This window comes from Fragaria vesca, linkage group LG5 (genome assembly GCF_000184155.1).
Source record: "Fragaria vesca subsp. vesca linkage group LG5, FraVesHawaii_1.0, whole genome shotgun sequence".
Lineage (NCBI taxonomy): Eukaryota > Viridiplantae > Streptophyta > Magnoliopsida > Rosales > Rosaceae > Fragaria > Fragaria vesca.
In genome coordinates, this window is record NC_020495.1 from 12,847,096 (window position 1) to 12,860,840 (window position 13,745).

General features: G+C 39.3%; 1 protein-coding gene and 1 pseudogene across 1 annotated transcript; both read left to right on the top strand.

Moving 5' to 3' along the window:
- Window positions 1-3,449: 3,449 nt before the first annotated feature.
- On the top strand, window positions 3,450-4,691 carry LOC101310324 (pentatricopeptide repeat-containing protein At1g06710, mitochondrial-like). The gene has a single exon (XM_004301321.1). The coding sequence runs from the start codon at window positions 3,450-3,452 to the stop codon at window positions 4,689-4,691; it is 1,242 nt and encodes a 413-aa protein (XP_004301369.1).
- Window positions 4,692-10,263: 5,572 nt separating this feature from the next.
- LOC101310614 lies at window positions 10,264-12,807 on the top strand (annotated as a pseudogene).
- Window positions 12,808-13,745: the final 938 nt, after the last annotated feature.

Below are 13,745 nucleotides of genomic sequence, written 5' to 3' on the forward strand. Positions count from 1 at the left end.
GGGTTAGGGTCGTCTCTCTCTCTCTCTCTCTCTCTCTCTCTCTCTGTTAATTGGTTGGTTCATTAATTTCAAAGGTAAATTCCGCAGAGGCGCAGACAAACAAATGAGATAGCAGTCAACCTAGTTCCTACTGTTCCTCATCTCCATTGCTGGTGACGCTAAGCAAAGCAAAGCAAGAATCATAACTGCGATGGTGGTTGAGACTAGAAGAGGAAACTCACTGACCCCTTTGTAGTATCTTTGAAGCGAAGAACCAGCAGCCGTGGAATGTTCTTGACGAAGTCGCCGAAGCTCGACCTCCGCCACTCGGCGAGCATAATGCCATCCCAGTCCATCTTCTCGCTCGCTCTGCTCTGCTCTGCTCCCAATTTTGATTTGATTTGATTTTCAATAAGAGAATCAAGACAGTGAGTAAACAAGGGAGTGAGGTCTCGATAGGAGGAAGTGATACGAAACGACGCCGTTTCTTAATTGAGCGTGGGGTTTCACCGAGTAGTAAATATAGTTGATTTTTTTTTTGTTGAAAATGGGTAGCTGTGGAGGGGTTGATTTTTTTTTTGTTAAGTGAACTTGTTTTGACTTGTTGTGATTCGTTTTATTTATTTTTTATTAAATAAAAGGATTAAATATTTGTCATTCTTTTTTCTGAGAATGTAAATATTTGTTACTCTAGATCACACGAGTTATGGATTCTTCTAATAAATTAGGAGGATGACAAACTAACTGATTGAGCTTATGTACATAAGAAAAACACAAAAAATGACTCTCGGAGCGGTATAGGAGTCTAAAACTTAAGGTTTCAATAGGCAGCGGCACTCTCCCAAGGACGTGTTTGAACTAATATTTGGCACGATCTATGTGGCAGACCAAATGTGACGGGTCTATTAATGACCGCGGCCATTAATGAGTAAATATTGTGACTCATTATGTTGAGCCACAATGCACAACACGGCTTATTAAATAACCGCAGTTATTAACAGAGATGATGACCGCGGCTATATATTGACGTTTTAATCACGGCTATTGAGTCACGAATGTTTAATCACAGGTTGAGCCGCGAACGTTACACCATCACAACATTCACCTAGTCACACAGCACCAAGATCAACTGCTAGTCGAACCATGTTAAAGTCCTTGCATCCAAGGCAGAGAGAACGTACCCTGTGCCGAGATCGATCATTCCTCGGCCCACAATCAACTGATCAGAAGTTAGGGCAGCACATCTACATATCAAAACAAAACCTCGCTTGGCTTCTTGGCCGCGAGTTGGCACGTCATCGCAAGTACATGTCACCAAGCCAGAAGGACACATGTTGCCCAAAGAAGCCCTCGGCCCATTGACATGTGACCAGGACGATTTTTGAGCCAACACGACGTCGTTCATATTCTGGCATTGGCACGGTTGTGAGGCACTCGTGAATGGCGGGAGGTCATCTCTAATGGCGGAGCTAGAAATTTATCATGGGGGGGGGTTCATATATGAAATGCCGATCATTACCAAAAAAAAATGTATCGATTATTCGGTCGTATAACTCAATTACTATATAATAAGTTAAATTGAAAATATAATAACATAATACTAATTAATATAAAGTTCTTAAACACCGAAATCAATATAACGTGTAGAGGAACTAAAAAAAAAAATTATAGGATTGGGTTACTAACTAGCGACATTAGTAGTAAAAAATATTATAGAATTGGATTACAACGAGATGCTCTTATAGTAAGAAATATGATGTAGTAGTGAAGGAAATTTTGGGAGTCCCTATCCCTCTAACCCCCTTAGAAGATGAGTTTATACGGGACCTGCTCCTCAGGGTAAATTCACAATTAAATCTGCAACTTGGCTCCAGTTACATGACAACCAAAAGCATAGTCGAATTGAACTGATAAAGAAGCTTTGGTCTTTGAAAATTCAACCAAAAATCCAGTTTTTTGGTTGGCTTTTGCTTAGAGGGAGGCTTAAGACCCGAGACAAACTCTCGCTTTAGGTTGGTATAGGATAACACCTGTCCTCTTTGTAATGAAGATAATGAAACTATTGATCATCTTTTTGGGTATTGCAGGTACACTAAGGAAGTTTGGAACTCAGCCAACATGAAACCACCGATTGAATGGGAGGAAGGATTCTTTAATGTGCTTCAGAATTGGTTTTTAGACCACCCACTTGATAGCTATTATTTTGAAAAATTAATTATAATTTGTTGGCAAGAATCCCAACCCCAAATCTATTTCAGTTCTTGCTACTTGCCATCAAAGCAATGCCCTACAAATTGATATGCAAAGGTCTACAATGCATGATCCTGTTGAAATGAACATGATTAGGTGGTCACCACCCCCATTAAATTGGGTTAAAATAAATTTTGATGGTTTCGTTAGAAGTAAAGCTGCAGCTGGAGGTTTTATTTTAAGAACATAAGCTGGTAAACCTCTTGCGGTGGTAGTTGCCTTCAACTCTGGTGTTGCTAGTGTTCCCCTTGCCGAAGCTCTTGCGCTAAGACATAGTCTAGTATGCACTAAAGAGAAAGGCTTGTCAAAGATTGAAGTAGAAGGTGATTCCAAGCTCGTCATTGACATTGCGAATGGAGTTTGTGATCCCCCTTGGAGGCATATGAAGATCTTCCAAGATATCAAGTCATTGATGTAATTTTGTATCCATCAGCTTCAAACGTGTATTGAGGGAAGCTAATTTCATGGCCAATGCTGGAATAGGGTTGAGAATTGTCATTTCTAGGAGGAGTGTGTTTTTCTAGAAACATCTCTTGCCTTTGTCTTCAACAATATAAACTTTGGGTGCCGGTGAGGTACCTCTATTTAATAGATTTTCTTCTCATAACAAAAAAAAACGAAGATGCTCTTATTTCTGCAAATTAAGTAATTAACAACGGGTATAGAGAAAAGAACAAAATAAGAGACCCCAAACTACAAATAACGGAAATAGGAGACCCGAAATTGCAAATAACGGAAAGAAGAGGTGGCCTTGATGAAATGGAACGGGCGCAGGTCGTCTATTTTTCACAGTTTTAAAATTTGAGCAGAGCTACCGCCGGCAGAGAATCATCGGAGGAAGGTGAGTGCTCTTCTCTGAGTTCTCTCCTTCTTATTCTTCTTCTGTAATAGTAATAATACTCGTCTTATCTTGAAACCCTGATATAAGGTTATCAATCCGAGTCTAAAATAGTAGCTACTGATTAATTTAATTTGTTTTTAGTGGAGAATCTAGCTAGCTTCATTTAGCTGTAATTTGTGTTTCTATTCCGGTGTGGTATTATACTGTTTAGGGTTCTGAAGTAGAAGAACCCCAAGTGCATTTCACTTGTTTGGGTCTTTTCCTTTTGGGACATGATTTTGGTTTTTTGTTTTCCATACCAGATCTTCAGTCGAGTTCTGATTTTTGTGTTCTCGATTTGATTTATGCTGCGGTTAAACTACGTAGAACAATCGAATCAATGGCGGGGACAAGTTCCCCCAATTCATCTGCTGATGACCTCAAGAAACATGTGATGGAGGTTTTTAAGGATGCCACCAAAGACTGTGAGGATGAGGAGTTGAAAAGATTTTTTCACACGATTGGGAGTAGCTACGATTCCCTTAACAATCATGCAGTGACAATGTTCAATTTAATGGTAGATTTCGGCCTCACTGAGAAAGCAAGAGAGGTTTTTAAGCCTCTCTCTGACTTGGGCATTCTGTCTCTAGTAGCTGTCTTCACCATTGTGATTTCGTCCTACCACACTTCACGCAAGACCGAGAGTGCTCTCAAGGTGTACCACCGCATGATAGCCACTGGTGTCAACCCTGCCTCCTTCACTTACACTCATCTCATCTGTGTACTTGCAGAAGACTTTTCCAATGTGAAGTACCTTAGGTTGGCCAAGAAGTATTTTCTTGAAACCTTGGATAAGGGGATGAAGACCAATCCTACACCCTTTTGGAATCTTATGAAAGCCATTGCCTACAGAGAGCCACTGGAGAAGTTCAAGGAGTTCCTTCAGCAGATAAAGGCTAAGGGGTTCATTCTTCACGACTATGGTTTTTACTACAAAGAAGCCTACCTCGCCGAAGCAAGGGAAACACTGAAGATGCAAGCTCATCTTGTTCATAATGGAACCGTTGACAAGGATGTTAGAACTTACTTCTACATGAAGTGCGTCTTCCCTGGCCACATCCAGAAACTGACGAACAAGATGTACACGGCTTTGTTACATGATGGAAATGTTGAAGAGGCCACAAAGTTCCGTAATGAAGTTGAGGAAACAGGTATGGAGCCCATGGTCTTAATCCACACCTCCGTTATTAAAGCCTACCTCAAGTATGGCAAGCCCAAGGGTGCTCTTGAGGCATACCTTGCCATGTTAGCTGCTGGGGTTGCCCCCAACTCCGTCACTTACACCGTTTTAATCAAGGGACTCAGTGCTGACCCTGATTTCATCGGAGATGCCACGAAGTATTTGCTTGAGATGATGGACAAGGGAAAGTGGCCCAATGCTGCCACCTTCACTGCGGTGATAGAAGGCTTTGCAAAGCAAGAGGACAAGGCAGCTGAGGAGGAGGGAAAAGAGTTTGTGCGGGTAATGATAGATAAGGGGTTTGTGCCTAATGCGAAAGCAATGATGGAGGTTTTAAGGGGTAGACCAATAGCGGTAATTCGAAGGGCCATGAGTATTGTCCTTTCCACCTTGAAGCAGTGATGCTTTTCTTCCTGGATGCTACTCCAGCAAGCTTTAGGATTAGGAGGCTTCAGATATGGAGGAGCTAGTGAGAGTAGAAAACTGGATTCAGTATAAACTCTGTGTTGTGCTCTATTGTTGTGAATGTTGACATTCGAGTAATCTGGTGCTAATATGAATTTAATGCTACATTTTTAACTGTGTGGTAGGCATTGTTGTTTCACAGTTTTCACAACACACTGCCTCTTAATTTTGATGTTTCTTATTCATTGATTTTGAGCCTTTTACAACAGTTGTTTTGTCTTTCTTTTTAATTTTTTGCTAATGTATTCAGAGATCAGTACTAATTGAAACTCGGAGTATTCTTGCACTTGGGAAGTCTTGACAAATAAACTGGGAGTATTGCATTTTGATAGTGTGCGACAGAGATGTTGTTGGCACACGACACATCTCAATAGCACAAAACCACTATAGATGGTCTGAGCATTGGCACACATTACTACTTATGGGTAGTCCAAACCATTCTGTAGAAATTAGAAGTCTTAGAAATCTTAGGAATCTCCTTTTTTATGAATCTTAGGAATCTCCTTTTGTATGAGTCAGCTTGAGCAGCTATCAATCTTTGAACTTGTAAAAGATGTTTTGACATGAGTACAGTACTAGTCTATTTCAGAAGCTGAAAGCCTGTGGCTAAAGGAATGACAGCTATAGTCAAGTTTTTCTTTCCTTCATATACTCCGAGGTTGACTACGAGTATATAAATCATGCAGCACTTATTCAATTTGCACATTAGAATTTTATCCTATTGATGGTGCTCAAATCTTTTGTACATTTTTTTTTCCAGTCACTTGTTATGATTTCTCTTATATCACTACATATCTGGTTGTAGACTGATAGTAAACCAGAAATTTTTTATCCTAAAAAAAAAAAATCAGCAATTCCACATGCTACAGAGATGTAAATGGTCGTTTAATTTTCACCTAGTTTTTTACAGATATGAATTTTTCATGTTGATAATGGTGTTGCTTTGTAGTTCTACTGGAGCAAAAAATTTAATTTAACTTAGGCAGATTTCACAGTAATAGGTGTGTGTGCGTGTGTGCGTGTGTGTGTGTGTGTGCTTGTATTAAAGCAGTATTAGCGTGTTCTATAGTCCTGGGTTTGCACTATAAGTCATATCTGCACTGAGTTTGTACTTTGTAACTTGAACCAAAGCTGCATATGCAATAGAAATGATAATCTTGTAAATGCCAGGAAGTTGTACGAATCTTCACCAGAAAGGAGCTTATGGCGACATAAAGATGTTTTGCAGACCATTGTAAGCTTTTCTCTGGCTTTTCATGAGCATCTAGTATTTAGAGATCTATGGCTTCCAATTGAAAAAACAGAGCTGTTTTCTTTTCAATTTTCAGTAACTGTCTTGTAGTTTTAACATTTTGTTTTCAGGACGTGAAGTGTGAACTGTGGACAAGACTTGGGTTACTACTTACTCTCTTACCAATATCATTTTTGCTACGTTTTTATATACAACTAGTAGTTTCAATATGCCAAATTACCAGGTCTATCACTTTACTTTTGATAAGAAGATTCCAGCTGGTGCTGCTGCATATCACAGTATTAAATGGAAATCAAAGCTGCTGCATCAAATCTTCTGGTATTTAATCGAGTAGAAGGTTGGGTAGATTTTGGAGTGGCAAAGGTCGTTAACTGGAAGAACAAGCCACTGTATATATATGTTGACTAATTTGTAAAAGAAAGAATCGTATTTTTATTTTGGATAAATTATGAAATGTGTTAGATTTTCTCTGGTGAAATTAGCAGAAGGATGGTTGAAGAGCTGAGATGAATGCTAGCTTGCAAATGTTTTGTCCACTACTAGATCTTATATCAAAAGCTCCTGTAGATAAGGTGGATTTTGAGTTAGAAGTTGTGACGGTGTGTTTAAGAATCCATTTGTGCAGGTTGTTAACAAAAAAGCTAGACTGAGCATGTATTGGTTTACAATATTGTAGTGTATTAGAAAATTGGTCTTGACATCAGTACATCTACAAGAATAAAAAAGAAACCAGCTAAAGCACCCAACTAATCTCCAAGAGTCGAATATGGAAGAACAAGACACAATGCGCACTGTAGTGGCTAGAGGGGGAGGGGGATGTTGGAGTTGAAGCCAAAAGTTGAAATTCAGGTTGTTTATCTTATGCATAAAGTAGGCTTAAAATCAAATCAAATGTCCTACAAAAATAGTAACACCAAATATTAAGAAAACAAATCTGAGCTTTATTGATTTAGTATGTTGCTGAAGCTGTTACAATAGCCATCAGAAGTAGATGACACTAAAATGTACATAATCAAACAATATATAATCAAAACAACTCGTTTCATGATTTACAGTTGTACAAAACTCTTGTTCCGAGATCGAACTAATTGAACTAAGGAGCTCTATCTAGGCAGCTATACTTCATGATTTTGATCTTCAAGCAGTGCTGAAAATGATGAGTAGCCTTGTACTATATCTGCTGTACCAATGTCATCCCCTCCCGACAAGAACTCGTCTCCAAAGATGTAGTTGTTGAATTCATCAGAGTTAATGTAGGCTGGATCCATAGGAAGATTACTGAAATCATCATCATAAGCCAAACCGAATTCTTCTTCATTGGTATCTGCTTGTTGTTGATATTCTGATCCGAGATGAGGCACATAGGGTGACTGAATATGAGACTCAATGATGTTTTCTTGAGAAGGAATATCCTGCATCTGTGACATTAATGATGTTTGTTGTTCTGAGAGGGCAGAAAATAATGTATCCCCTTCTACAACCCCCAATGCAACACCAAGGCAATCTGTATCCTCTAACTGCTCATTTCCCCTCTCATTTTCAGACACAAACACATCATCAGTAAGATTGGGCTCTGCGAATGATGATGCACATGTGTGTTGTTGTTCTGAAACAGCAGCAGGGGATAATGCATCCCTTTGTACTTCCACCAATGCATAATCACTGTGACCAGCAGTATTACCCTCTAACAGAAAATGTTGAGTCTCATATTCCTGATCATGATGGAACATTTCCACAGTGTCGAATGCACAATCAATGTGACCAGCAGCAGTAGTACCCTCTAGAAACATAGCCTGTGAATCAGGAACAGGAAGTCTCAAAGACTGATCAAATTGCTTCTCCGGATTAGGCCTCTGGTTCAAAGACACTGTCTTTCCAGCCTCATTGGTTATAATTGTAGGCTGTGGATCAGAAACTCTCAAAGACTTGGTCTTTTTGCTAGGCCTTGATTCAGCTTGACACTTCCTCTTGTTATCACTAGGCTTTGATGATGGTGGTGGTGATGGTCTCTTGCCGGGGTTCTCTCGAAGTCGGCAAATCACATAATCACCATCATAATCAACAGTACTGTACTCATCCATGAACCAACAACCACTTTGCTCCGTCACGTTTTTGTTCTCATACCTCAACTTGGTCTTTTTCCCAATTGGGGTTTCTTGGTTGTTTTTGGCATAAACAGATTTGAAGGGCTCGCCTTGGCTCCAAGTACCGGATCCGATTCTTCGATTGATTCTGTGGCCGTGCTTCTTAAGGCGAGTGAAGAAGAAGAGATCCTGGTCATCGAGAAGCGGTCCACCATAGGCTTCCCAAATTGTCCACGGCTCTACCTCACCGTACATATCAAACTCCCGCAAATATGATCCCGTCTCCGGCACTGGATCAGAGTTGTTTTTGATGAAAAGGTAGTGCCCGATCAGCTCTTGATCAGTGGGGTGGAATCTGAAACCCGTTGGATCCATGATCACTAAATTCCTTCCTTCTGGCTTTGAATTAGGGTTTCGGGAAATTGGGGATTTTGGGAGAGAAACTGAAAACAGAGAATTGAAGCAGAGAGAGAGAGAGAGAAAGAATGAGAGAAAATGGAAGTGAGAATTGTGAGTGAAGTGGGAGATTATGAGTGTGATTTATAGACTCGAAAATATTACCGTTGCTCAACGCGGTTTCTGCCAACTGTGGCCGGGGAAGTCAAATTGTCAACGGAGTGTCTTGATCACCATGACAGTTAATGGATAAGACAGTTTTATGGATAACTTCTAATTTTACAGGTTTAATGAATTAGACCGTTGGGCCCTGATGTCAGGGACTTCTCGTTCTTCTCTTCTCTTTTGGGGAGGAGAGCACTGTTTTAGTAATTTTACTTGTTACCCTATTGAAATGAGGCAGATAGTAAATAAGCGAGAGCAGAACAAGGGTTTTTGGGTTTTGGGACCAAAAAACTGTCTGGGTCCAAGATCGAATTGAGGGGTTTCGATTCAATTTTATGGAATCGAGGATTGTGGGTGTTGGGTATCTGAGGTCAGTTTGATCCTTTAGGCTCTGCTCTGTGTGGTTTGCGCAAATCAAGGTTCTGGTTCGACCCGACTGGAACAAGAATTTGGGAGGAGATTAATCAAGGTAATCACGAAACTCTCAATTTCACCAAATCTCTTATTGAATCTGAAAGGTTGAGACTGGTTCATCATCCATATCCATAACCCATCTGTATATATATGCTCTTCTCTCTATGTATTGCTTGTTTCTAGTCCTATTTCACCAATTGGTAGAACCTGTGATAAGATATATGATCAATCATTAGATAGATTCTTTGCACCGATTTTGTGATTCTCATAGGTGTTGGGTTTCTGAATAGTAATCGGATACAAATAAGGAAGTTGGAATTCAGCTAAGAGAGTTCGTATGAGTGTATGACTTAACCACTCTATGCACCAGTTTTTGGATTCAAATAGTTGATAGTGTTTCCCAACTTTGTGCTTAACCTTCAATATATCTGCCATTTATAGTCAGCTTGATGTGTTATTGATAGATTTCACACTTGAATCTGGTTTGCACCGTGGTAACTAGGAAATTGGAATAGTAAATGCCTTTAGCTGGGTGATTGTCCTATTGTCCTTTTGGTTTTTAGAACAGAGGAGTTGGGATAACAACAATTATGAGCATGAGTGTTTTAGTACCGGCAAGGCCAACCCTAAAAAGGCGACTGAGTATGCTCTACAACCTCGGCTTATATGGTGAAACACTGAAAGGATGGACCTGGCTAGGCCATTTCTACAAGTGATCACTTTGGGTTAAGCCCTTGGCCACTTTACCATCTTACAGCCAGCATTGGTTTAAAGTTTAAACATGAAAACAAGACATTTCATTTTCTGTAAAAACAATTTGAATTTTGTAAAATCTGATCACAATTTCTGTCAATAATTTACAATCTAAAGGTTCCTAGCTTTAATCCAAATGATAGCTAGTTGGAGATGATTCAACCTGTAGAACATTTATTATTTGTGAGTTGTGAACTGGCAGTTGAGAAAACTGATGCAGGATCTTTAGCTTTGTTGCGATGGCTTGGTTGTTTGAATTTAGCGATTCGTATTTTTCAAAACTTACGAGAATGCTGCATAATTCGTATTCTTGCATATGCTGCTGCTTAATACTTCAGTTGTGAAGTATTAACCAGCTGCTTAATACTTCAGTTAGGAACATGAAAAACCAATTTGCATGATGATGATGAGGTTCTGAAGAAAACTAATTCTTTTTGTTTTTATCATGGAGGTGAGTACACTGATAGTACTTGAATTTTTTCAGGGAATTGAAAACCCTTTTTAAAATACTGGGTGGCCCTCAAGTGGAATCCCTGAACAACCTAACTGTTGGAATGATAGAACAATAGAAGAGGAGCAGCTGTGCTTTTCTATCAAACATGTGGTTGGAATGCATACGTTTTCCCCTGACTGTTTATGTTATGTACTTTTTTTTACAGCTAGAATGCTTAGGTATGTTCTGCCATCTGCAGTTCTTGCTACTCGTGATTTCGTAAAAGTTAAGCAAAATGCCCCTTGCGAGGATATTTTCATTACTATAGGACCAAATATTGATTAGTGATAGAGGCAAGGTTACAAACACCTATATATTCATTACTAGAGGACCAAATATGTGATTAGTGAGAGAGGTAAGGTTACCTACACATATATATATCTATATATATAAATATCCATATTGCCTTCTGTCATTGGCATGTTAATGACAAGAGCGCTGACCTAAATGTAATCTTTCATAACAGGTATACAAATTTGGTGAGGCGATTCCTACTAGACCTGCACAGGACTTTGCATTTTCAGTTGCAAGGTTTATAGAAAATGGTGGTTCTTTTGCCAACTACTAGGTGGTACTTATTCTCCTTCTATATTACTTCTGAGCTAATTTCATCTTTACTAATGATGGTAAAAATGTATGATTTTAATCGTCTTTTACTCCAATTTTGCTACAATACCATGGAGGAAGAAATCCCCATCATTACAACTAGCTATTACTATGATGCACCTCTAGATGAATATGGTATGCAAATAGGCTCATTTCTACTTACACATTTAACATTTCTTATTGGGGAATTGGTTATGAACCTAACATCACCTTATAGGAAGTCTGTTGCTTACCTAACGTATGCTCTTGCCTATTTATTCTCGGACAACCATGGAAACCAAAATAGACCCATTTGAAATATTTGCACAAAGCCATCAAATTAGCTGAGCCAGGTTTAGTCTCTACTGATGCTATAATGTCAAAACTTGGAAATAATCAAGAGGTAAGGATTCTCAAAGTCAAGCTATTTGAAAATATGCACAAAACCATAATACAATAAGTATAAACCCTATTAAACTACACTTCTGTAAATTTTTACTGTGAGTCTCATACTTGTAGGCTCATCATGTGTACCAGTCACGATCTGGTTGTGCTGCATTCCTTGTAAATTACGACACAAAATACTCTGTGACAATGACAATTTGGAATAAGCCATATAACCTGCCATCTTGGTCCATAAGCATTCTTCCTGATTGCAAAACTGAAGTATTCAACACTGCAAGGGCGAGGAGATATATAGAATTATTCATTTTTTCATTCTATAAAAATCCTTTTTCTTTTTTCTTAAAAGTTTCAAATCCTTACATGGCATATCTTGTTGAACGTTCCTATTATGTATTATACTATTATTGACAGAGTTCTTTTCCACAGGTTGGCCAGAGCCCGCCAACGAAGATGACACCAGTAGCTCACCTTTCTTGGCAAGCGTACATTGAAAATGACAATGCATTTGCATCAGTGGATTTTGTGAGCAAATAAGTCTCACTAGGGATAACAGACTACTTGTTGTACATGACAGAGTAAGTACTTTGGAGTACTCCTGTGAATCAGTTTGAGTTAACCGATTTATGTACCTTTACTGCAGGATCTGCTTAAGAACATTGGAGTTCCACAAATTAGAATTTATATAAGGTGTGAAGCTGAGAGCTGGTATTAACAAGCTTTGCTTTACTTAGTGTTTCTGTCCATCTGGCGGTTAGTTCCCTCAATTCTCTACTGTGATCGTGGCTTTTAGTAACTCTCGATACAGAAACTGACATGTTGGTCTGCACTTTAAGACATGGAATGCTGGAGTTCTTGGGCCAGTCATGTTGAGGGTGTGAATTTGGGAACATGGGATGTCACGATGGCCATGGACCTACAAGGTATGTTGTGCTTTCATTTTTCACTTTCATTTCACCAGCAAAGCTTCCTTTTGTTAACCCCATTAGCAAGAATTGAAGCTAAACTCTTCTGAAATTTTGTTGAGCAGATTAGTATGAGAGGTGAAGATATGAGCCTCCATATGGTTCGTGGAAGTTCTTCTGTTAAATGGGTACTATTGGCTCCAAATCGGTCCCATACATGGTACAAGGCTATTTTAAAAGCACCACCAGGAAATGCACCATTAGCTTTAGAGATATGGGTAGCATGGGAAAGGGTCAAATGTGGTCAGAGCTTCGGAAGCCATTGCCCGGCATATATAGCACAAGGGAGTTGTGGTGCTTGTTATTATGCTTATACTGAAAACAAATGCCGAACAAATTGTGGCCAGCCCTCTCAGAGATGGTAAGTCCATCTTCTTGATTTCTATGCCTTTGTTTTGTGAATCAGAATGATCATGATAGAGCTGTTGTTTTCAGGTACCATGTTCCCTGCTCGTGGTTGAAGCAGCCAAGTGGGAATTCATTGGTTGTGTTTGAAGAATGGGGTGGTGATCCTACTAAGATTGCTTTGGTAGCAAGAAATTGAGTTTGTGAAGTTTCTGGAGGAGATGCAGCAAATTTGAAGATTACAACAATACTGAAGTCTCATATTAATTCGTCTTCAATACATATATAGGCCTTTACAACCATAGCAACTTGTAAATACAACTATTTAGTGAAAATGTTTGGTTGTATACATAGCCCCACATGGGTATTGTCTACTATACCAGGTTTTGAGTATTTTTCAAAATATGGCAGACGCATTTTGCAGTCTGTTAAGAACCTCAAACTTGGCTATGTCTTCCAATATGATGCAAGCCAACTATACTTGGCGTTTCAATATGAGACGCTGATGAACATTTGGTTCGTTTTGTCTTGAACTTCAACTTAAATCCCACAAATGTTTGGAATCAAGATATCCCTGGAAACAACATGAGTTCAAGCATACAATATTTACGAAGCGGATGTACTAGTTTTCATTTCGCATTTTTTTACTGTCGATTTTGATAAGTTTAACCCACTATTTTGACGAGTGGGATTTACCTCCCTAGTAATGGACCCCATGGCTAATAACTTGTCAATGTGATGAGACTCCAAGAAATTGTACCATATAGTGTATTGTGTCTGTAAAAATAATCACCTTCGTATGTAAAAAGTAACTTTAGCTAGGTTCTACTTCTACCTAAGCATAGCGTAGGCCTATAGTCTTTTACTATCGAAGCTGGCAAGCAGCTTCGTCCGGCACCGTGTAAATCGGAGAATGGTAATAAAGTGAAACAGACTCTCCCGTGGGCCCCAATGCAATTAACAATCCATGGTAATTACAGTGTTACTTTTACCACTTACGGCCTCCAGAGACCACCCAACCCTCACACGTGTCTGTTAGAAGAGCAGGTAGCACGAAATTATTACATGCAGCCCGTGGTGATTGTATCATTTCACAGGGGTCACACGACTTTTTCACTCTGCTGTGTTGTGGCGCGC

Coding starts and splice junctions, on each gene's coding strand:
- LOC101310324 (XM_004301321.1), top strand. CDS start 3,450: ATGGCGGGGACAAGTTCCCCCAATTCATCTGCTGATGACCTCAAGAAA.